This window comes from Eleutherodactylus coqui, chromosome 2 (assembly GCF_035609145.1).
Source record: "Eleutherodactylus coqui strain aEleCoq1 chromosome 2, aEleCoq1.hap1, whole genome shotgun sequence".
Taxonomy (NCBI): domain Eukaryota; kingdom Metazoa; phylum Chordata; class Amphibia; order Anura; family Eleutherodactylidae; genus Eleutherodactylus; species Eleutherodactylus coqui.
Genome location: NC_089838.1, coordinates 235,859,486 through 235,883,719, shown reverse-complemented (window position 1 = coordinate 235,883,719; position 24,234 = coordinate 235,859,486). Strand labels below are relative to the sequence as shown.

At 44.8% G+C, this 24,234-nt stretch overlaps 1 protein-coding gene across 1 annotated transcript in view; it reads right to left on the bottom strand.

Moving 5' to 3' along the window:
* Positions 1–24,234, bottom strand: part of TRPM7 (transient receptor potential cation channel subfamily M member 7) — a 105,691-nt gene that overhangs the window by 70,021 nt on the left and 11,436 nt on the right. The window contains exon 2 of the mRNA XM_066592643.1: positions 1,037–1,116. Coding sequence (XP_066448740.1) covers positions 1,037–1,116 — 80 coding nt within the window. The remainder of the gene's footprint in view (positions 1–1,036; positions 1,117–24,234) is intronic.

Here is a 24,234-nt window from a genome sequence, read left to right as displayed (position 1 = left end):
ACCAGCAGGTCTGGACACTGACACAAGGAATACTTTACAACTCCATGCACTATTTTAAAATGGGGGGGGGGGGGGGTCATGATAAATCTTGTATGTTATCTTTTAACTACACAATGCTGTATTCCTGTAGAGTAGAGGTGCATTTACACAGCTGATTGCTCAAAAATTCATTAGAAACTGACAGTTCTGAGCGATCATTTTGCATAGGTACTAATGGTCTAATCAGCCATTTAGTACTTCATGTGCATGTATTGAGAGAACAGCGGGTGGTCTGTTCCCTAAATACATTTCTATTGTTCTTCCGGGGGACAGCAGCTGTTAAAGAATGTTTTCAGCTGTTCGAGGCGCTACCTCAGCGTGCGGTTTGTCCTATTGAATTGTCCTGAGGGACAAGGATTTCATGTAGACCTGAAGTCAGCGATGGACGAAAGAGGAAATGGAGATGTCAAATGCTTCTTGGTGGATTTTTATACCACTCTTAGGGCTCCTTCACACTGGCGTGAGCAAAATCGGCCTGTGATTTAATGGCCCGATATTGCCCTCGCCATCCATCTGAAATTCCTGGATGCAAGGAGTGTTTACGTGGAAACAGCCTTGCATTACTGCGGGGCTGAAGGAATCCCCCAACGCGGCTGTGACAGCCGCAGCAGAAGATTGCGGAGTTCTCCCATCCCAGAAAGATCAGACATGCTGTGATTTTTTTTCCACGCAGCATCTCATGAGTGAAAACATCGCAAGTGAGAACGCAATCATTGAAAATCATTGGTTTCCTAATCATGCGTTTTTACTCACTCTCATATTGTGTTATCCTATCACCAGTGTGAAAGCACCCCTACACTAACCCATGCATGATTTAGAGTCTGTGTCTACTGTAACAACGCCATATAGTGTTTAATAAGAAATAGTATGGTACATCTCATAGGCACCTCTGTTTTCAGTAATCAATGTATGGTATAGGGCAAAATGTTTGGTTTTTTTGTTGTTTTTTTTTTAAATTTTTATATTTTTAAAATTACCCCCAAAAATTGGACCTTACCTGTGGGGGTCCTTCGAACTTGGAATTATATAGATACATTCCCTCTTGGTGAAAGTGCTTTCGATCCAAGTTTTCTGGGACTGAAACAGAGATAGAAAAAAAGAGTAACTTAAACATACTTAAAATGATGTCTCGTCATTGGGTAAGATTGTATTTTATTTGTTTTACTTTCCATCATTTATATAAACCACCCAGGAAGCAGCTCACCCACTGCATTGTTTAGGGAAGGCAGCAACCTCTTCACAAACAGCAGTAAACCACATACCCAGGACCAACCATACCACCTATAAGAGGTCACCCAGCCACAACCCAGAACCCAAAACCATCCTTAACCGCAAGTCCATTAAATGCAGCAGAAAACTACTCTCACCTCCCTCTACTGTGAGCAAAAAAAGTCTATAAAGTAAAATCCACCACAAGTGTAGGTTTTGACACATCACAGAGACGAGTCAGTACATGGCACACAGCTTCAGCTTCTACATTAAGAGGGTTGTTGTAGTTATAGGTTTCCCTTAAAATGCCTTTTCACATGCAGTAAAATAAGTAAATGGGCATATATTCACCCTCCCCGCCCCCGTTGTGTCCACTGCTCCAAATCTCCACTTTAATGCCAGGTTTACAGGCTTCCCCAAACTGTTTGTAGGATGTTAGAGGCGCCGCAGCCAACTGCCAATAATAGAGCTGCCAAATTGCTGAGCTCGGTTATTGGTTGCAGCGCCGGTGAAGTCCTGTAAACTGGGCAGGAGTGCACACTCTACACAAAGACAAAAGGGAGGACCGAGCAGTGCTGTGGGAAACAGCAAGAGTGGGAGCAATTCATTATTTAGAAAAGGGCATTTTAGGGAAAACCTACGACTTGGGTAATCTCTTCAAGGCCCCATTCAGGGTTCCGTCCGAATGCAGTTTCAGATGAGAACCCTGGATGTAAGCTAAGGACAGGCTGCAAGCCATAATGTAAATGTAGCCCGAGCATGCTGCCATTGCTATAGCTTCCATTAAAAATGTAAGCCACAATATTGCTGTGAACATAGCCCATCACGGTTAGAGTAGAACAAGACGTGTGTCCATTACCTTGCATGTGGCAAATACAAATATGGATCAAAGCTAAAACAATGCATATATATGAGGAGGACGACGCTTATATACTTTCCAGGCCCCACTAATATCCATACTGGGAAAGCAAACGTTATTTAGCTTCTAATACAACAGCCTAATTTCAATAGGCAGGTTGCCTGGTGAAATAGCATTTTAACTACATGTTCAGAAGATTACCTTTATTATATTTCATTGAATTCGGGACCTTTCACATAAGAGTAGTACACGGTGGGGAATAAGCCCTTATAAACCGTGTACAACAAAAAACGCAGAAGCAGCAAAAGAAGAGTGAAACCACTGCACAAACATAAAGCATTAGCTGAGTAATAAGCAGTTTTAGTGATAAGGTGTAATTTTAGTAAATCTGTATCATTACAAAATTGATGTGAATTTACGTACAATTACCATGTTTAAGCATTCATAACAGGTTAGAAGTCTTAAATTTCATACCGCAGCGGTAGATTTTAAACTCGTAAAAGAAAATGAAGTGTTAGTAAGAGATGAAGGTACTTAAGGCATCTACCCTCTCAAATTGCTCAATGTCACATGAAAACTAGGTTCTAAACACTCATTTTAACTAGGAGGTAAAACCTGTCATCAGGTAACTCATGCACATCTGATAATTGTATAAAGTATAATCTCCCACACCATGCCAACCCAATACAACTTGCTGGTGGCGACAGTACTGCACAACATATACCATCAGAGATCGCTCATCACAACAGAGTAACGCCGGGAGCAACAAAAAGGCATTTTAGAACCAACAAGCAAAATCCATCCTCATACTGGTACGGTTAATAAGCTCAATATATACAAGGCAAACTGTCCGACAGGTCTACAATTATAAATGTGTTACAGAATGCTTTGAAATGCTAATATACTGTAGTTATTCTATATGGGATATAACTACTCTACCTCTTGGTCTGAACTGCCTTGGTCTCCATGTACTTGTAACAGTGCAATACTACACCGAAATTGCATAAAAAAAGAAAAATGCAACAAAACCAGCCCGTGTGACTATGCCGTAAGGGTGTATTCACATGGCAGATTTACTGCAGTAATTGCCACCATAGAAAAGCAGTTGCCTTTATTCAGATGGGATCGTTTAGACAGCAAGTTCATAGATTTACGGAAAACTCGGGCAAATTCATACGGCAGTTGTAAGATTTTCTGCAGAAAATTTGCCACATATGACTATTCCTTACAGGGTCCACCTGCAGTACAGATAACTAGTGAACTAGTGGGGCAAGAACAGGTAACCAAATACCCAGAGAAGCCCCAATCATCTTAAAGGGAATCTGTCACCTACTTTTAGTCGCATCAGCTAAACTTATGGGGTGAAAGTAGCCGGCTTGTTGAGTCTGGGGATGTAGGTTTTATATACTTATCTTCCTAGTCATTCCCCCAGTGTGAACACTGGAAGCCACGTGCTGCAGTGCACTGGGTGGTGTGCCAAGTAGTCCGCCCATTGTAAAATTAGAACGGTGGACTACTTAGAGTGCGGCTCAATGCATTGCTTTCAGTGGCGACACCGGGGGAATGACGGGGAGGTAAAGTATAACACTTCCATCCCTGGACTTAGCAGCTCAGCTACTTTGAGCCCATAAGCGTAGCTGATAAGGGCTAAAAGTAGGTGAAAGATTCCCTTTAAGTACCTTAAGTGACTCCTAGGATATAAGGTACATAAACCCCCACCTCCCACCCCACCCCAACAACCACTTGCTTATGCAGGATCATATATCTAACCGACAAGGAAATGCAAGCCATTATTGACATCCAAAGTACAGATTGCCTCAAACTACATAACAGGAATACTTAGAGGGCATATTTTAAAATTAATTGATTTTACAAAAGATTTTTTTTTTTTTACAAAAGTTAAAGAAAAAACCCATACCTTCTCCACATAAACCGTAGCCGTGCATTTAGCCTGTTTTCTGTCCATGAGTGTAGACAAGTGCACTTTATAAGCTGAACAATACTACATAATGAGGGCTTCTGCTATACAGGTCCCAACAAGACTGCACCAATGAGGTGTGTGCAGCACTCCACCACCGTACTAATAACAGCCCAGGCCTGGCATCTGTCAGCAACACTTACCCAGTGGGGAGATGCCAGACTTTGTAGAGGGTACCTTCACCTATATGGCCATTAAATATGAAGAAATTATAGACCGGCTGGAAGAGATTGCCTAATAGACTTAACAAGGACATCATCTACCTTCTCAATAAACTAGTCGTAAGTTAATTAGTATGTAGGAGTTTTGGAAAGGGTGCGGGAGAGAGAAAATAACTGGCCGTTCTGTTCTGAAAAAAACAGGACAGTCCTACCCCTCTGCCCTCTCCAAAAACCGTGTAGCCCTAGAAACGTAATACCAAATGATCCTGCTGCGTAATTAGGTTTCTTTCTGCATTGGATTAGACGTCATCTGCAATATGAAGATCATCTATAAATGTGTTGCTTGGTCAAAAGTGTTAAGTGACTTGATGTGCTCCTTAGTCCTAAGGCCGGTCTCACACGACTGGATTTGTATTGTGGATTCGGTAAAACGCATGCATTGAAAGGCACGCATTTTTGAATTTTCCTTCACCCTCGTGGATTACGAATTGTATATTCCGCAAGCGGAAGAAAAATCGCAACGTGCTCTATTTTACAGCGGACTCTGCATGAACTGCCTCCATTAATGTCAATATAGGTGTCCGACCTTCAACTTATACGCAATTTCCATTATGTATAGGCTGCAGGTACCCGCGTCATCGATAAGAGATGGCATAGAAAATGCAAACAAAAACCTGTACTGAGTGTGACCGCCTGCAAGCTTCTACTTTTATGCGCAATACAATTAATTGCTGTATGCAGGGTCACCGGACGGAATCCGATGCAGGCCTCCCACATGCGGAATCTGACCCACTTGTGCGAGCCCGGCCTTACACAGGTCATATAACAAGTGCATGCAGAAGAGCAAATATCAGGAATGAACTATGACCACGTCTTGTGCCCCATAGGGTGTAAATGTTGCTAGTGCTGAAATCTGCAGGAGAAAAAAAAACACCAAAATCTGACAACAACTGCACCATCTGATGTGGTTTTTGTGCCAGTGTGGGAACATACCTTTACGGTTCATGAATGCACGCATAAAGCATAGCACAGCCTGCAATAAGCCTATACTGCATGAAAAACTCACTGTGCGGCTGAGACTCGAGTATAGAATGGAATACTTGAAATCTATGGGCGCTGTATTGGGGCTTTATCTGACAAAAATCCTGAATGCATAGATATTTATATTAAGAGACCATTTATCGGTATGCTATAGGCAAAAACCAGAATACCTCTGCTGCTCAAAAGAGTAAAAGCTCCATTTGAGGCCGGGCTCACACCAACGGGTCGGATCTCTCGCCGTCGGAATTCTACCTGGTCTCCTAGCAAGACGCGAGAAATTCCACCGCCCATACGCATGCATAGTCTCAATGTCGCAGGCTACAAAATATCGCTTGTGTGGAAGAACCCATTGGAAAGCGTCGCATTGCAATAAAATCGTGCGATAAAGTCGCTTGTGTGGATGTGGCCTTAAACATATGTAACCCCAACCAACAGCACAACACTCGATGACAGGAACGTATGTATGGATCTACCTGCGATACAAAACTCCCATGCTGGTTATTGCTTGCATTCTGCGAAGCAGATAGATGGCGGGGCTGATGTCCCCCTCCTGGTCTACTCCTGGCTGATGTCCCCCTCCCGGTCTGCTCCTGGATTCTTTCCACTTGCGGTACACGTGACAGGTCACAGGTCTGCTCCGTACAGCGGCACGCTACATCGCTCGCAGGCACAAATTCCACACTATCAGGTGTCCTTATCTCACAATCTTCCCCGAAGAAATTGTAATCATCTAACTAATCAGCAACTAGGAAAACACATTCCCCGCTTCCTTTCACGGCCACTAGTAGAAGGGGCCATGAGAACTCACACTCATAGATGTCATGCCAGACTTCTGAGGCCTTCCTCACACAGGCGGTTTTTTCTATGATTATAATGGTGGTTTCAGATGAGTCCCCATAGAAAAAACACTGAGCCACGGGTGAAAAAAATGGCCCAAATACAGCAATATATTAGGCACAAGTGGTCATACAAATAAGGTGCAGACTAAAAGCAGCATATATCAAGTACAGGTGCAAAATATAAAAAGCGTAACAAATAAGTATGTTACCTTTATATTTTTGCACATGCAGTTATACTATATATATTTTATATTTGCTGCTTTATTATTTTGCAGTTGCATTTTACATGATGCATGTATCTTGACGCCACCGAAAGCTAAGGGTTTGACAGGAGAAACGACCCTCTCACATCCCTAGCTCCCAATAGGGTGAAGGGTGGAAGGTCCTAGCAGCATGTGGGTTGATTTGTGGCAGCACTGCAGGCTTATGGTGAAGGTTACTTTTCTTCTTAGCCTTACATAATTATTAGCTGTTAATGCTGCCCTGTTTCCGCTTAACATGGCAGCATTAACATAATAATGCAAGGCTAAGAAGAGAAGTAACCTTCAGCCTAAGGCTGCAGCGCTGCCACAAATCTATCCACAGGCTTCAGGCAGCCATCCCTCCCCTACCATGTGCACGTAACAGCTGACGCCTCCGTCCTGGCAGCCGGCTGTCACCTCTGTGATGGCTGACGGCTGTGTGCAGCGTCCCACCAGCCAGCTGTTAACTTCCTTGCCAGCCATGGACTCTCTGCTGCGTCCCGCCGGCAGCCAGTTCTGCCCTCTCCGACGGCCGCTCACACGTTCACAGGTCCCAATGCAGCCGCTGTCTGCTACTTGACCAATGAAAGAAGGTTGCGGGAAGGAGTGTGCTTGTGGGCCAGAGCCGCCGGCAAATCAGCTCTGTAGTGCCCTTCTAGGACCTGCAGGCCAACGAGCTCTGCAGCCATTTACGTACAGGGGGCGTCACCCCCCCTGTCAATTTTGGCTCCAGCAGGACTTCCTGGTGGCGTCAAGGTACACTAATACCCATGACCTCTTGTGGGTAATATACTGATATATTTGTCTTGGGATTCTTCACCCGTGGCTCGGTGCTTTTCCCATGGTGCCTCATCTTTTTAAATATTTTTTAATGTGTTCAATAAAATATTGCTTTAATAATGGCACTTTTTCTATGATTTTTGTGTGGCCATTTCCACTTGTTTGACACTTTACCTTATTGTTACCATATTCTAAAATAAATAAATCTTATTTGTATAGCGCCGGTTTATTCCGCAGCGCTTTCAAGTAATTTATTACCCACAAAGCTGGGTCCTCATTTTACTGACCTTAGAAGGATGAGTTGACCTTAAAGGGGTTGTCCGGCCATAAACATTAGGTCTCATTACTTCTGTTTGCCAATTTCCATGCACTTTGTAATATACATTGTGCATGGAGAATGAAGCAAAGAGAAGTTTTGGACTTACCTGAAGGGATGCCCCCCTATTTGCAATGGGGAGAGCCGAGACGGGGGCGGGGCTAATTATCGGACCTTAGCCCCGCCCCCGTCCCGCCTCTCCTCATTGAAAATAGTGCAGAGGGGCGGAAAGGAGGCAGAGAGGGGGCGGGAGCTCAGTTCCTGCTCTGAGGCTCTTCCATCCTTCCCCCCCCCCCCCCCCCTGCACACAAGAAGATCGTATATCGGTCCCGGCTGCAGAGAGAAGAACTGCGCATGCGCGGATGAGAAGGGGCTCGTTCCCGCGCCGACAAGAGCTGGCCCGACAAGAAGAGAAGATTCTTGTGGTAACCAGGGACGACGGAGGAGCAACACAGGGGGGGGCATCCCTTCAGGTAAGTCCAAAACTTCTGTTTGCTTCATTTTCCATGCACAATGTATATTACAAAGTGCATGGAAATTGGCAAACAGAAGTAATGAGACCTAATGTTTATGGCCGGACAACCCCTTTAAGTCGGCTACCTGAACCACGCAGGGATTGAACTTGCAACCTTCAGGTCGTAATTTAGTGGTTTTGTGTCCTACAATGTTACATGCTTATTTGCTGCATACTACGGGGTAAGTGAACCCTTAGGGCTAAGTTACTGTCAAGCATTGCAATCAATTCCAGAAGTACAAAATTTGGATTTTTTTATTTTTTTTTAACATTTATATAGCGCATCCAAATTCCACAGCACAGTACAAAGATTGTCACCACCTATACTGGGCTCTGTCGCCAAGCATCTAGATAAATCAACGTATCACCAATAACAGCACACAAAGAATTGCAGTGGCTTTATAAGAAGTGGCTTATTATGTATCCTTAAAAGTTGCAAATTGGCCAACAAGCAGTCACATAGATGGGAATTTACTACTAAACCGCTTGATCATATGAACGACAGTCCCTTTCTTGTTCTCAGACAAGGCCACGTTTCATCTGTCAGGATGTGTCAATCAGCATAATGTAGGCATATGAGAAACCGGAAATCCCTGTGTCTGCAGAGAACATGTCTCAGATAGTCCAAAATAGACGGTTTGGTGTAATGAAGGACAGGATGGCCCATTATATGTAAACATACAACAACTGGCTACATACATCTTGTCATGTTGGAACAGTTCCTGTATCCCAGAGAAGTGGATCTATAAACTAATATCTTCCAGCGAGATGGCGCTCCCCCACATTGGAGGACGGCTGGTCAGTTTCCCCTCAGTAACACCTCTCCACATTGCCGGATTGGATGCAGCAGCGCAGTACAGTGGTCACCCTGCTCACCAGATCTTCCTCTAGGACCACATGAAGGACAGTAGATCTGTGACTACAGTGAATGATCTCCCGGATTCGTGGGGCCACATCTGTGATAAGATAGCTACTGTAACAGTCAACATGTTGGAAAGAACATGGAAAGAAATAGGATATTGTTCATGCTACCAATGGGGCACATGAAGAGGGTTATTCGGGTGTGCCAAAAAACTTGAGTTGTTCTTAGATTTCCTGTGATTTCATTTTCCCACCATTTAGATTTCCTGTTCGGTGAACGGATAAAATGCAGGAGGGTTCAGCAGAACACCATGTACAACTATAGTTTTATTAAAACTTCTTAGAAAACAACTGTTTAATGCACTGGCATGGTTTTATTATGGTAGTCTCTGCCCATGCATATCAGTAGAGCAAAATGTTATCATGAGCTAGTACATGATGCAAAGCTGGGAAGGGGAAATAACAAAAGCAAAGACACACACAAAACCAGAATCCCCATTCACCAAACACTGGACATCCAGTCAGTCACACACACTTTATGCTTCTAAGGGATACTCCGGACATGCATTGCCGATACAGAAAGTTTACATTGACCTAATGCTTCCATCCATGGCTGCCATTCAGATGAAGGCCACCTGCACACAGACGGATTTGCATTGTGGAATCCGGAGAGGGCGTCCGCCTCTGAATTCTGCAACAAATACCACCCTAAGCATGCAATGGCAAAACGCAACTTTCTGCCCACAAGCAGAAATTGATTGCGCTTTTCCACCCACGAAGGAGAAGTCACAGTATGCTGCTATTCTGTCCGGCTTCTATTGAAGTCTATGGAAGCCTTCCGCCCAGCTACGCTTCCACAATGATCATTGCGGAAATGTAGCAGGATCCACGGCATCGCCTAGCGACGGTGCGCCAGCCGGCACATCCACAGCACAAATATAAAGACAGCGGCTAGGTACGCAGGGACTCCGGCCCGGCCCAGGGTCGGATTCCGTAGTGCGATCCAACATGCAGAATTCGACCTGGCTGTGTGAAGGCGGCCGAAACCATAACCATTAATAAGTTACACAGGGACCAAAGTTGCAAAGTTTGGCCCCCATTTGACAAGATTTCTGTTCATTTACACGGAGGATGGAATAGAGTATGCAACGTCATTATTCTCTACGCCAGTCATTGGTAACCTTTTGAGCTTGAGGTGTAAGCTCCCTGCTCCGCCGGCTGGAAGTGAGGTCAGCGGCCTAACCGGAAGTCCCAGAACTAGACGTTCTGTGTCGGAGTCCTGTTTTGGCCTTCAGACCTCCAGCACAGAGTGTCTACAGCAGTGTTCCCCAACTCCAGTCCTCAGGGACCGCCAACAGGTCATGTTTTCAGGATTTCTTAAGTGTTGCACAGGTGATGTAATTATTGTCGGTGCCTCAGACATTGCCACAGGTGTTCTTACCATAGGATATCCTGAAAACATGACCTGTTGGTGGTCCCTGAGGACTGGAGTTGGGGACCCCTGGTCTACAGCAATGTTTTATCCTCAGCTACTACACCAGGCCGTGCATGAGCCGAGGATAAAACATTCTTCTCAGTTCTCGGCCACATACTTCTCTGTATGCGGCCCCGTGTCAGCCAAAATGGCTACGCATGTCCTAGGTTCACCATCACTGCTCTACGGCTCTAAACCCCGATGGCCACTCTACACTTTTGGGTCAGACTGGATCTCTGAATTTGTATAAGTTATTGTCCAGGTTTTCGGCTTTATCCATTTTTCTACTTCTAAAAGTAGTGGTTGTATGTGGTGCGGTGATGGGTATGCATGAATAGTTAGTGTAGTGTGCATGTGGCTCACACGAGCGTACAATTACCACATATTACGCAAGTCTTGTACTCTCGGGTGATACGGGGTAATTTTCAGACAATTACATTGCCTAACGCAGTTGCGCTTACATTAGCATGTCGGAATTGTGTCATATGCAAGAGCAACAAAGTATGCAGCATGTTCTCTTTAGCCACATATATGCACGCATGAGAACCCAAGCATGTAATTGCGTACGGGCGGTGTGTGTATACATGTGTCATGCGCACTGGGACTTAAAATTCCTCTATTTTCTCATAGTGGGGTTGCGAGTACCACGTTGCCCCTATGTAATGTATTGCGCATGTACAACGACGTATACGCTACCATAGAAAAGAATAGGGCTCACGCTGAGTTATACGTGGTGAAATAGAGCAGGCTGCCATATTTTTCACGTGTGTATCTGCACATTAATGTAAATGGATCAATGAAAAAAAAAATCGATGTACTTTCATTGACTCCATTCACCACTTATCACGCGGCCGTACATCATGTGCGTAATAGGCGGTGAAAACACAGTTGTGTGAATGAGCCTTTAGTCTGGACGGGACAGACCTTTGGTTACCATGTTGACCTGAAGTAAGGCAACGTTAGTTGGCTAAGGAATCCTGTTCACGGGCGGGTCGGACCTCGACCAGATGCCCGGCTGGTGACCCCAGCGAGTCTCCTCTGTGCTGCGGATGTGCCAGCTTGTGCTACAGATGTGCCAGCTTGTGCTACGGCACGCATGCGCAGTACAGAGCACGCCTCGCAGTCGCAATGGGGATGACGCGGCTCCTGCGGCCATTCTGCCATTCTGCAATGCAAGTTGTTTGTGAACTTTCCTTTGCATTGTGACAACCTTCTCCTACAGTTGTGTAGGACATCTTTCTTGATGGACCCGACCTCAGATTAATATTAATAGTCCATACAGAACTGATTGACATGATCAAATCTATATCCTTTGGCTTTATAAAGTGGAATCAGACTGGAGCTCGGGTGGGCACTCACGTGGCAGAACTGCCCATGTACAATCTGCAGTGGATTACAGAACATGTAATGTTGCGGACATCTACGGCGCAAGTACTGAGCATGTTCTGGTTTTCTAATACGCAGAACGCTCATTCTTTTGTGGAAATACTGTGGATTTTCACTACAGATCTCACCATGTTAATATAGTAGGGGTCAAATCTACAGCGAAACTGCAAATTTTCGGAGGAATCCAGCACAAAAATATTTTACCATGCGATGCCCTTAAACTCACTAGAGGAGATTTAGGCCCAAATCACACACGTGTATGCATATGTACGCACTGTTTGAGCATAGTGTGTGTGCGCGCAACTGCGTTTTTTACTGTACTCTTCTCACACACAAGTAGTGCGCAATTGCACATGCAAAAAAAAAAAGCACACACAGATGCTCTCAACCATTGAAATGGCCAATTAGTTTAAGGAGTTCAAGAGGTGTTCTTTCAAAGGCTCACGCGGCAGATTTCTTCGCACAACCGAATTGCACATTCCAAATACGCGATGTGAATCAACCCATTAAAATAATTGTGTTCTATTCTCTGCGTATCGCAAATACATCCGTGTGAATTGGCCCTAGACTACAGTTTGAGATGCCAGTCATAAACAGAAGTTCATTAAACTGTGCCAACTTTACTAAAAGGTGTAAACCTGCGAATTAATGCAATACATCTTTCAGCTGTCCTAGAGACATAAAATGAAATATGCGTAGTTTCCATGTGCTTCAAAGCCGTACCCCTGCAGTCCCTTGTGGCTAACCAAGGCTATCGACACCTGACAGTGAACTGCATGATACACGGTTGGCCCACACGTTCACATGCATCTGCATGCCCTATTTCCCATCCATGATACAGACCAGAATAGGACATGCACTGCGTGAAAAAAAACAAAAAACTTGGTAGTGTATGCTGTGTTATTGAATAACATGGGTCCATATACTGTTCGTGCATCAAAAAAAAGACCCAAAATGCTAGTATGTTGATGGCCTAAGATCGCTTTCACACAGCCGAGAAAATCGTTCGAGATTTGTGCGTTGGAAGATGTAGAAGTCTCGCAAAAATATGAAACCCCGTTTAGTAAAGAAAAAATAATAATAATTGCGGCAGGTTGTAGGTTTTGAAGTTCTCTTGGACAAGTTTGCAAATGGTTTTCAATGGGACCAGCTAAAACATCGCATGCCATGCGATGTGCACACTAGTACGATGCAAGGTTTCCCATTGAAAACAGTGGGCAGCCCTCCATCGGGGCTGAAAGGATGGCTAGTTCTCTGAAGTGATCTGAAGCGTTTCTGAGACAAACCGCCTTGTATCCTGCGGGAAATTGTGAATTCCTGAGCATGATACTGGGCCGAGTTTCACAGCCCAGTATCACGCTTGCCCGTGTGATATTAGCTTCACCTGACCAATATTACAAGTGGTGTTTTGTGGGATAAACAAGCTTTAGAAAAGCTGTCCAGATCCTACAATATCTGCCTTAAATGGTTATTACACCTCCTGTTCAGGGAGTATGGATTTCAGCTTCTTCCTATCACAAATAGTATTTTCCCCCTGCCAATAGTCAAAGTAATAATGCGGTTATATGTATCACTCATACCGTAGCACAGGAATTAGTATACCTAATGAGTGTTATTACTATAATTATATATTATTACTATATTACTACAATTATTGCTATCCCCAATAAAAAAGGAAGACAGACGATTGCATCAAGGATCCCATAAAACCAGAAGCTATGGTGGTATGAGCAGCGTATTACTACAAGATAGCTAGGGCCCTGTTACACAGGGCGCCTTGTCGGGCAATAGATGCCCAACAAATCGTGCCAGTCATAGTTGTTCCAGTGCTTTTACACAGGGACAAGCATCGCTCAGGGAGTGGAGGCGAAGCGGGCCAGTGATCGTTCCGGTCCACCCGCCTCAATTCACAAACAGGCAGTCATTCGTCAGTGGGCGACTGCCTGTTTACACGGGCCGATCGGGCGTTTAGTTTAAAAGCATTCCTCAACTGAGCGACAAATTAAAATTTATTTGCTACTCGTTCCTTGTCCAGTTTGCACATTTTTGAAGATCCCATCCAAACAGAGCTCCAAGTCTGACATCTCCCTGCCCAAATCGCCTCGACTGACCGCTCTCTTCGAGTTTGCAAATAGAGAAAGCGCCATCATACTAGGTGTGGGCGGGGAGAGGCCGGTGCGTCTCCGCCCCCATGACTCAGTTTGGACAAGAGTTGGTTTACCGTGAAGCGCCATAGCATTTCAGAATAAGACATCCATGCCCACAATGTACATACCTGTCTCTAGGTCATGGGCAGCATCAACATGGTGACTGGTACCTTTGAAGGATACCCCATATGAGTGTTCAAAACCTTTTTTGATTTTTGAACTACAGTGAAGGTCACAAGATTTTAAGCTCTGTTAGGCGTGTAGAATAATTATTTTTCTTTTTAACTATATTCAATCCGTTCCAATTTGTCATCTTCAAACCAGCTGGCTTTCCAGTGTCCAATTTTGAGCAGTCTTATAAAAAATCATTTGCATCATGCTTTATTCAGTAACCCCTGCGGCTATGTGAAAAGGTGACAATTATCAGAATGTGAACAAAGTATTTCGTTTTTGTATAGAAGAGACCGTTTGCTGGGATTATGGAGTATGTAAGTGGCATCTAAGGGGTTACTTTACTTCTTGATACCCACGATATGTGAAACTTCTGTACTCCGGGCATTCTTCTTATGTGGGGTGCCTAGTTTTCCGAGGTCCAGTGTGCAAAACAAAGACTCATTCATAAGATACAACACTAACTGTCCGACAATAGCATTTCGCTGATGCCAAGTACAGACCAATACAGTACTGAACATAGACTGCAACACCATACACAAAGAAATACATTACCTAGCACGCTCAGTCCAGGTCCCCCCTGCTGCTCTCCAGAGCTCCGAAGCACTGCTTGCAGTCTGCAGTCGCCCACAGAAGATCACCTCCAGGAAGCGATGTATCTGATTGGTTCTCGAGCTCTGCTCAGCCAGGCAATTCAGCGCTCGAAGAACTAATGCGATGGCTGGGATTGGTTCATCGAGCACTTCATTGATTGGTTCTTTAACCGCTGCTCAGCCAGTGACGGCCATCGCATTGCAGAGGCAGGATTTATGAATTGGCCGCAGCTCAGGCAATTCATAAATCCTGCCTCGATAACGCAATGGCTATGATTGGTTCTTTGACTGCTGCTCAGCCAATCAATGCAGCACTTGATGAACCAATCACTGCCATTGTATTAATTCATTGAGCACTGCATTGATTTGCTAAGCAACGCTCGAGAACCAATCAGAGCCATCGCTTCTTGGAGGCGGGATTTATGAATACCGTAACCAGGAAGTCATCTTCGGAGCTCCGTAGAGCAGCGGGAGAGACCTGGACCAAGCCTGCTAGGTAAGTATAATAAGACATTCCTCCCCCTAAAAAAAGAACTAGCGCCTCATTTGGGACAAAAATTAATATAAGACAGGGTCTTATTTTCAGGGAAACGTGCTAGAGCTAGAAGTTTTATCCCCGAGCTGGTGAGCCACAGCATCTATAGTGCAAGCCATGTAGACTCAAGAAAATCTCCTGCACACGGTGCAGAAAGTTTTTGCAACTAATCCGCAGTGTTTTTGGAAAATGTTGCAGACTCTAAATCTGTAGTATGTTTATTTATGCTGCAGTATTTAACCTTTGCAATACAAGGGTTAAATTCACAGCTAATCGCCTTGTCCATACCCGCAACATTTAGGTGCAGATCTGGCCGACGCGGATTTCCAGTGTAATTGCTAGAGTTAGTCAGTTGCAGAATGCCCACAGCAATTCTGTCACGTTTGAAGCCACCTAAAAGAAGCATGTGTGAGTAGCCTAAGGCAGGGTTCACACAGGGCGGATTTGCCGCGGTTTCCCCTCAGAAGAACTGTTTCTGCGGCAAAACCGTTTCAAAAGGTTAATTTTGGCTTGCAGATTTTCCTGCGGAAAAATCTGCAAGCGGTTTTTCCCGCAGCACTTTTTAACTTTTTGCCGCGGATTTTGGTGCGGATCTTGCTACGTCCATAGAGGTCTATGGACAAAAAAAGCACTGCGGAAAAGACAGTAGAATGAACATGCTGCATCTTTGAAAATTGCGCCGCAGTTGCATTTCCGCACTGCGGCTGTGCGGAAAAAATTTGTCGTGTGAGACTAGCTTTTTGGCAAAACTAATTTGTGCTGCACTGCAAACGCAGAGGTTTTGCCGCAGTGCAGATCTGCAATGGCAATCCGCGGCAAAACAACAGCAAATACGCCCTGTGTGAACCCAGCCTAATTGGTTATTATGGGTTTGTGAAAAAAGTCTGATGGACACATGGATCGCACACGGGGTATGAATCACATCCGGCTAAATAAACCCCAAGGATAAGCCGAGATGTAGTGGTCATAGCAGAGCCAAGATACAGGAGAGAACTGTGCCAAGATACAATTTTACCGCAAATCAGAGCAGTTCTGAGTGAGATTTTTTAAAATAAATTTGCAGTAAAACTACATGGCAGCACTGTTTTTTGGCTGGCCACATCATGGCTGCTATATATGGACTTACCTTAGCCACCTTTTCGTCACAGGGAGGGTTCTTAGGTAATCTCTAAAACGTAACCTTTATTCAAAGTCTAGAATAAAAGGATTTGTTTACTCAAAATCCTAGCTTACAGACACACGAACAGAAAAAAATATATAAAATCTATACCTAGTGATAGGATCGTCTAACCAGCCCAGTCTCCCCCAATATAAAGTTGCAGGAACAAAATAAAAAAAATGGCAGCAACCAGCCTCAGTGGGTTTTTTGGGGGGGGGACTTATCTCTTTATCTTATTCCTGCAACTTTATTCTGGGGGAAACTGGGCTTATTTGTCCTCACCAAGTGATAGTATCGTCTATCTCCTCCTATCTAAAGAGGGGTATCTCCCTATTTTGGGATTTACCAATTACTTTGTAGCTGACCTACTGAATTACAACTCTGATGGTTCCTGATGAGGCTATGCTATCCGTAGCGGAAACGCGTTGAACCCAATTAAGAACCCATTTAGCAGCTTGATATACTGCACTCTTTGGCCACTTGTTTGCCATGGGCTCACAAAGACTCTGTGTTGAGCCGTAGTGATTGATTATTGTCAGCTCTATATTTATTGTTTTTTCTTCGACTAGCCGTAAAAAGTGTGCCAAATACAATCTGGATACACAGCCACGGCCTGTTGATGAAATTGACAGCATTCATCAATAGTAGGAATGATGCACTCGCTCTGTGCCGGAGCTTGTGATTGATCACCTACATATTGAATAGCTGCAGTATTTGTTCACGAAGGTGGGAACATTACTTTTAGATCCATTGAGCCAAACTTTACTATATTCTCAATCTCAAGTGTCTTGAGACTAGAACTTGAAAAGAATTGGGAATTTTGATATCCCGGTACTACTGTTACCAGACACTTTTTCAAAGGTGGCTCATGGGTTGTTCTTTCCCCATCAGTTGATAGGGGTTAGATTTTATATTTTTTTTTTTCTGTTCGTGTGTCTGTAAGCTAGGATTTTGAGTAAACAAATCCTTTTATTCTAGACTTTGAATAAAGGTTACGTTTTAGAGATTACCTAAGAACCCTCACTGTGACGAAATAATTATACATCCAGGTGTTCTTCCTGCTACTGTGATACCTTAGCCACCTTATACTAAAATGACATTTATGCAGCAGACAACTGCACCATGCAAATCCAAGAAGAGCTTATAAAATGAAAGTTTATCCATCAGCCACGTTAGATTTTTCAAAGTGGAATTAAAATCTTTGGTGTGAATTTGCATTAAAGCATAAAATGCATAAGGTGAATGGTATATTACTAAGGTAACCGCAGTGTAAAACTCAGTTGCCGACGAATCAAACGAGCCCCTGGATTCCAAGAGAGAAGGAGTAAAATAATATGCAGATAATCTTTATCCTCAGGAATTTACAGAATTAACATTCTGCATTCTAGCCATAGCGGTGCGGTGCCAAGGTTTCATGTGCCGTCCTCTCATCTGCGCTTATCTAACGTCCAAGGGGAGTCCAAAATATTATTTGTCGTTAGCACGGCCTAGAACATAAAGGCTCATAAATGGTTTTATTTCCATTGTGGAGTTAAACGGCATTGCATAAACCCCTGAAATAAAGCTTTATAGCTGCCAAGCTACAAGGACTAAGAGAATGGCGCGGTACGAAATAAAAGAGCCAATGCAAGCAATTCGTTTAACAGCCAAATCCCAGCTATAAACCAATTGCGTGACTTGTGTGTAAAACATGCCACCATGTACCCAAACCTAAAAGTAGTGTGCAGGTCTACTGGGAGGTCAGGGGAATCAGCCAAGAGCCGTCTTATGTGTACGACCAACTTAATGGTTGGTGGCCTTCCAGACTCATCGATGTTATGACGTAACCGTTCCCAAAAGATGGTGAGAATAGGCGCTGTCCAGTCATCTGCAATAATAGGATTTCTCCAAAAGTCAGACTATAATGCCAGCCAAGTCCACTTGCAGAGATGCATCATCATCTGACACACTGCAGAGATTTAGTAGAACATGAAGATTTGTTTCCCGATCGTGACTCACAGCTTCTTCTATGACTCATGACTGCAACGACTCCGTACCAATGCCCACTTACTGTAAAAGAAGAGCTCACTAAAAAACGACACTTATATTGACTATGCCAACCACTGTTTGCATTGAATACCAGCTGATTATGTAACCCTTTCCAATACAATTTTGGATTCATTGTTTCCTAAAAGGCTTTTTTTTTTGCTGTTATACAACGGTGCCATCTGCTGGCTAAAGCCAGTGTGCGCGCCAGAGATGCTCCAACAGCGGAGTGGCTGGCAATAGACGGTAATACCATCCTGTCGGACGTCTTTCACATTGGAGCTGTACAAGCTTCAATCAGAATGTAGGAAGAGGTCAGTGGATTGGAAAGGGTTAAGCAGTCCCATGATGGAACCGCTGCTATATTAACATGCTAAAAGTAGTAGCTCTACATAAGACTGGAAGAAGACAGACTCCTGTCAGCAGATCCCGACTGCTTTGGTGATCCAATGTTTTCATGGACTGCCAAATCTCACCCCTACTGTTTCCCCTAGGGCAGAGGAAGTGCCATAGACATTTATGGGCACCATATTATGGCTGCATACAACTGAGATTGTACAGCCTCATTGGGAATAACGAGGATTTGATTTCCTTACATATAAGATTCCTTATTTCCCCTGGAGATAAACTACAACTGTCAGCCATTTATTTACGTGCTATTAAAAGAACATTCAAACTAAGAATTCTGCTTAGACTGCATTTGCAAGCAGTGACATGCATACTTGCAGCGTGCCACCAATCCCCATGCACTATCTTGGCGTGTATGCGTGTAAAATGCACCAAGAGTGCTGACTGTAATTAACGCGAAGGAAAAAAAAAGCCCTCTGGTGTAAGTGGCTTAATAAGAAATCAATGGGCTATTGTAGTGTCATGCACAGGAAAATTGCGCACAACGCTCAATGACAATATGCCCGTGTGAGCGGCCTTATTAAAATGGTTGACTGGACATTTCTGCACCCAACTCATAGTACTGTAATTTGGTATACCACATAGTTTATAAATTTTATGCATAAGTCCGACGTCACAAAACCAGATTCCTATCAGGGAATTCGTGATAGGCATCCGCAGCAAATCGCAAGTATTGAAAGACATATTATCTCGGTTTTTCATTCACTCTTGCAGATATGAATTGGGAGGATAAAAAAAAAATAATATGCAGCATCCTCTATGTTGCTGTGGACTCTGCATGGACAGGCTCCAATTAAGTCAATGGAGGTCATATGACCCAATGCATATGGGCTGCAGGTACCCGTGTCAGCGCAGAAAACGCGAAAATAAAATATATATAAATTTTTTTTCCTTATCTGTACTGCGCACGACCAACGGCAAGCCACCATAGTCATACACAAAGCAGAAACCACAGGTACCAGGGGCGCAACTGTAGAGAATGCAGGGTATGCTGTTGCACCCGAGCCCAGGAGTCTTAAGTGGCCCATAAGGTTGCCTCTTTCCATATAGGGCCGCCAGTATTATGAATAAGGCATTCTAGTTGTGGGCCCAGTGAAAGATTTTGTATTTGGGCCCAGGAGCTTCAGGTTACGCCTGTCGGGTACGCGGAGTCACCGGCCGGCTTCACAGCCGGCATCAGCAGCGGGGTCCTGCGAGCAGAACCCAACCCGACTGTGTGAAGCCGGCCTGAGGTAGGGAAATGCGAGATTTGTTGCCTTTTTTGTTTTTACCTTTTAGAAGTGTTATAAAATATCCAATTGTCCCCCAAAAAAGGCGACCTGAACACGGCAGAGTCAGATTCGGCAGGCTCTGGCAGCAGCAACGTCTGCGTGTACCTGCTCTATTGCTGTCTTTTCTTTACTGTGGATGGACCCGGCAGCTAGCCGTCGCACATGTGGAATCTAGATTTATTTTCCACTTCAAATTCTTTTCCCAGCATCGTCGCGAGGCGATGACGCAGAATCCGCGACCTGTCCGCAATGTTCACTGACTTCATTGGAAGTTGTCCATGCGGAGCCTGCATGAAAATGGATGCCCACATGAAATGTCGTGCTTTTTCCTCCACGAACGGAAATCGCAATTGATTTCCACTTGTGTGTAGGAAGCAGGAGGAGCTGGACACATGATATACACTATCGATCAAAAGTTTTAGAAAACCTCAATTCTTTCAGTTACTTTTGACTGCAACACACTTCCAAGTCCAGCATATAATGTGAAAAGGTTCCAAAGCAAGTTAAAGACAAATTTTAACCTGAAATACAGGTCTAAATTTGTCATATTAACCAAGAGGGCTTTTTCAGGGAAGACATCCAGGACAGCTGCTCTGCAGCACAGAAAGCAAATTATGGTTTGAAATTGGATGCAAACTATTCTCACAGGTGTCTCAACTTTTGTAGATTACTTTCAAACCCTCTGATAATATATAACTATTGTTGGAACAGTCCAATGGGCGGTCAGTGATTGACAGCTGAGTATGACTGGACATACAGGGTTATTGTCAATCACTAATAGTACCGCCCATTAGACTGTTCCGCTCAGAGATTAAATGAATAAAACACAAGTTCTACTGAATCTCTCTTTATAAAACTATTTATCAATCTGCTTAGTTTTCCATGCTCTATAACAGTGATGGTGAACCTTTTAGAGACCGAGTGCCCAAACTGCAACCCAAAACCCACTTATTTATAGTAAAGTGCCAACATGTCAGGGGGCGGGGCTTATCACGACGTATGATTTTTACCCCCGTCGTTCTTAAAAGGACAAGGCTGTTTCAAAATAGACAGCATGCAGATTTTGACTTCTTTTGGATGCAGAAATGCTGTGGAATTTGCCACGGAAATTTCCGCTGAGGACATTCTGCAGCATTTCCACCTTGTGTAAACATATCCCAGCAGTGATATTGAGGCCCCCCCCCTCCCCCAGCGGCCCCAGTGCTAATAGTGACCCACCCCAGAGCGGCTTTAGTGGTTATAGTGACCCCGTACAGCGGCCCCAGCGGTAATAGTGACACCGCATCGTGGCCCCAGTCGTAGTAGTGACATCCCACAGTAACCCCCCAGTAGTAATAGTGACACCACACAGTGGCCCCCAGTAGTAATAGCGATATCCCATAGTGGCCCCTGTAGTAATAGTGCCCCCCTCTGAGACCCAAATCCCCCCCCCCCCTCTCTTGCTTGGTGCGGTTGCTGCCACTGATCCCAGGAGCACAATGTGATGTGCTGCCGGACACCTTCTCCCCTCCCCTGCTCTCACGGAACTACGTAGGAGACGTCAGAGGGGGTAGGAGGATCCCGGCTGCACACTGACATCACAGTGTGCGCCGGGATCAGCGCCTCTAGCAGCGCTGCTGAGTGAATACCAGTATTCACTAATGTGGTGAGCGGCCGAAGGCGGCGAGTGCCGCCTATGGCACGCGTGCCATAGGTTCGCCACCACTGCTCTATAACATCATGCCTGCAAGTTTGGACAGCCGGTTCAAGCGGACAGATTCCCTTTAACACGGCCTAGCTGTGTATGGAGTCTTCTATTAAGCAAAAAGCATGCTACACCAATAGATAAGCCAGCTGCTCAGTCATTTTGCATCTGCAACCCTTAATGAGCAGACATATACCTACTGATGTTTGTGGAGATCTGTTCTCTTCTCTCATCCATCATGAGTACAGTTAGATTAGGCTTACCGGTAATCCTTTTTTCGGGAAGTCTCCGCAACAGCACCAGCTAAGATTATCTTCCCCTGATAGGACAGGAAACACCGAGAGGTTTAAAGTGTCCGTTCCCCTCCCCCCCCTCTCCAGTAATTATAAGGAACCAGTAGACGGTAGGAACTTAATATGAAAAATAAACTGTTAATTAGCTATGAAAAAAAGCGGAAGACAAAAAGGGAGGGAATATACGGGTGCTGTCGTGGAGACTTCCCAAAAAGGGATTACTGGTAAATCTAACTTTCCCCATCATCTCCACAACATCACCAGCCTAGAAATACCAGCAAAACAAAAAATTTAGGGTGGGACTATCGCAGAAAGGACCTTGTGTCCAAAGGCCAAGTCCTCATCTGCCCGAATCTCCAATCTATAAATGTTTCATAATGCTATGTGGCCTTTCCCACGCTGCAGCCCTGCATACTTGGTCTATGGATACAGCGGCCTGCTCTGCCCAAGACAGACATTGCCCTGGTGGAGTGGGCTCGGAGCCCCTCTGGGCTGGTTTGTTAATCGCTGTAAAGGCCTCCTTGATTGCTGAACAGATCCACCTAGATATAGGGCTCTTTGCTGCTTTTTTTCCCTTTGTTACCCCCCTGAAACTGAAGAAACAAATTCTTAAATCTTTCCTCCACCGTTTTGTGGCATTGATAGACAGATAGTCCCCTACTACAGCCTTCTTACAGCCGGCACCCAGCGGCAGCAGTTCTGACAAGCCGTGCCGCTCATTGAGACTTAACACTTTAAATGCCGCTGTCAGAGTAGACAGCGGTATTTAAAGCGTTAACAGTTCCTACAAGCAACATGGCTCATCAGAACTGCTGCCGCCGGGTGTCTGCTGTAAGAAACAGCCTGCACCCGACGTTCGGGGGTCCTGTACAGTGTCCTGCGATAAGATCACGGGATGCTGTGCGGTTGCTAGGCAGCCAGGGGCCTTCTGAAAGGCCCCAGGGCTGCCTATGCAGAGCGCCTATCAAGCACATGGCTTGATAGGTGCTCTGCATAGGCAGCCCTAGGGTCTTTCAGAAGGCTCCCGGCTGCCCAGCAACCACTCAGGTCCCGCGATCTTATCGGAGAGGCTTGATAGAAGCCTGTCCGGTCCCTGCACAGTATGATGTAATGCCATAGCATTACATCATACTGTGCAGGACAGATCGTTCACATCTTGAACGTTTGCAATTAGGCGACTATCTGTACTGAAAAACAGCCCTTCCCACGTCCAGGCAATGTGAAGGATCACATCTTATCATTCTTTGGATTATCGCTTAACGAAGGGACTACTATAGCCTGGGATCTGTGGAAATGATACCCCCTTTGATTAAAAGGAGAGGTCTAATCTAAAAATGATCTTATTTCCATGCTGGAGAAGGGCGACATATCGCCGAAGCACGTCAACACGAAACACTGCCATTTTTGGATCTGTCTTGTGACTCTCCTATGATCTCTCATTTCCAGTGTCTCTAAAATGAAAAGCTTTTCGGACTGACAACGCCTGAGGCTCATTAACTTTACGAGCTGTAGTGATGGCTACCAGAAAAAAATGGTGTGCAAAGTTAAATACCTAATTGATAAAGAATCTATAGGTTCAAACGGAGGCCCCGATTGTGCCAAAAGAACCCAGTATAGGTTCCAAGAAGGCACCGGACTCTAGGTTTTAGTCTATCTGCCGCCTTTAAAAACCTAGTGACCCAACTCACCTCTGACAACCTAGTATCATAGAAAACACTAAGAGCTGTACCTTTAGTGTGCTTCGAGAGAGACCCAGATCCATCCCTTTTTGCAGGAACTCCAAGATTACCATCGTATCGGTAGATGAAAAATTCAGATGTCTATTCTCACCCTTGGAAGAAAATTTCCTTAAAGGGGTTGTCCCGCAAAACAAAGTGGGGGTATACACTTCTGTATGGCCATAGTAATGCACTTTGTAATGTACATTGTGCATTAATTATGAGCCATACAGAAGTTATTCACTTACCTGTTCCGCTGCTAGCGTCCCCGTCTCCATGGTGCCGTCTAATCGCCCGATTAGACGCGCTTGCGCAGTCCGGTCTTCTCCCTTCTGAATGGGGCCGCTCGTGCTGGAGAGCCGCTCCTCGTAGCTCCGCCCCGTCACGTGTGCCGATTCCAGCCAATCAGGAGGCTGGAATCGGCAATGTACCGCACAGAAGACCTGCGGTCCACCGAGGGTGAAGATCCCGGCGGCCATCTTCGCAAGGTAAGTAAGAAGTCACCGGAGCGCGGGGATTCGGGTAAGTACT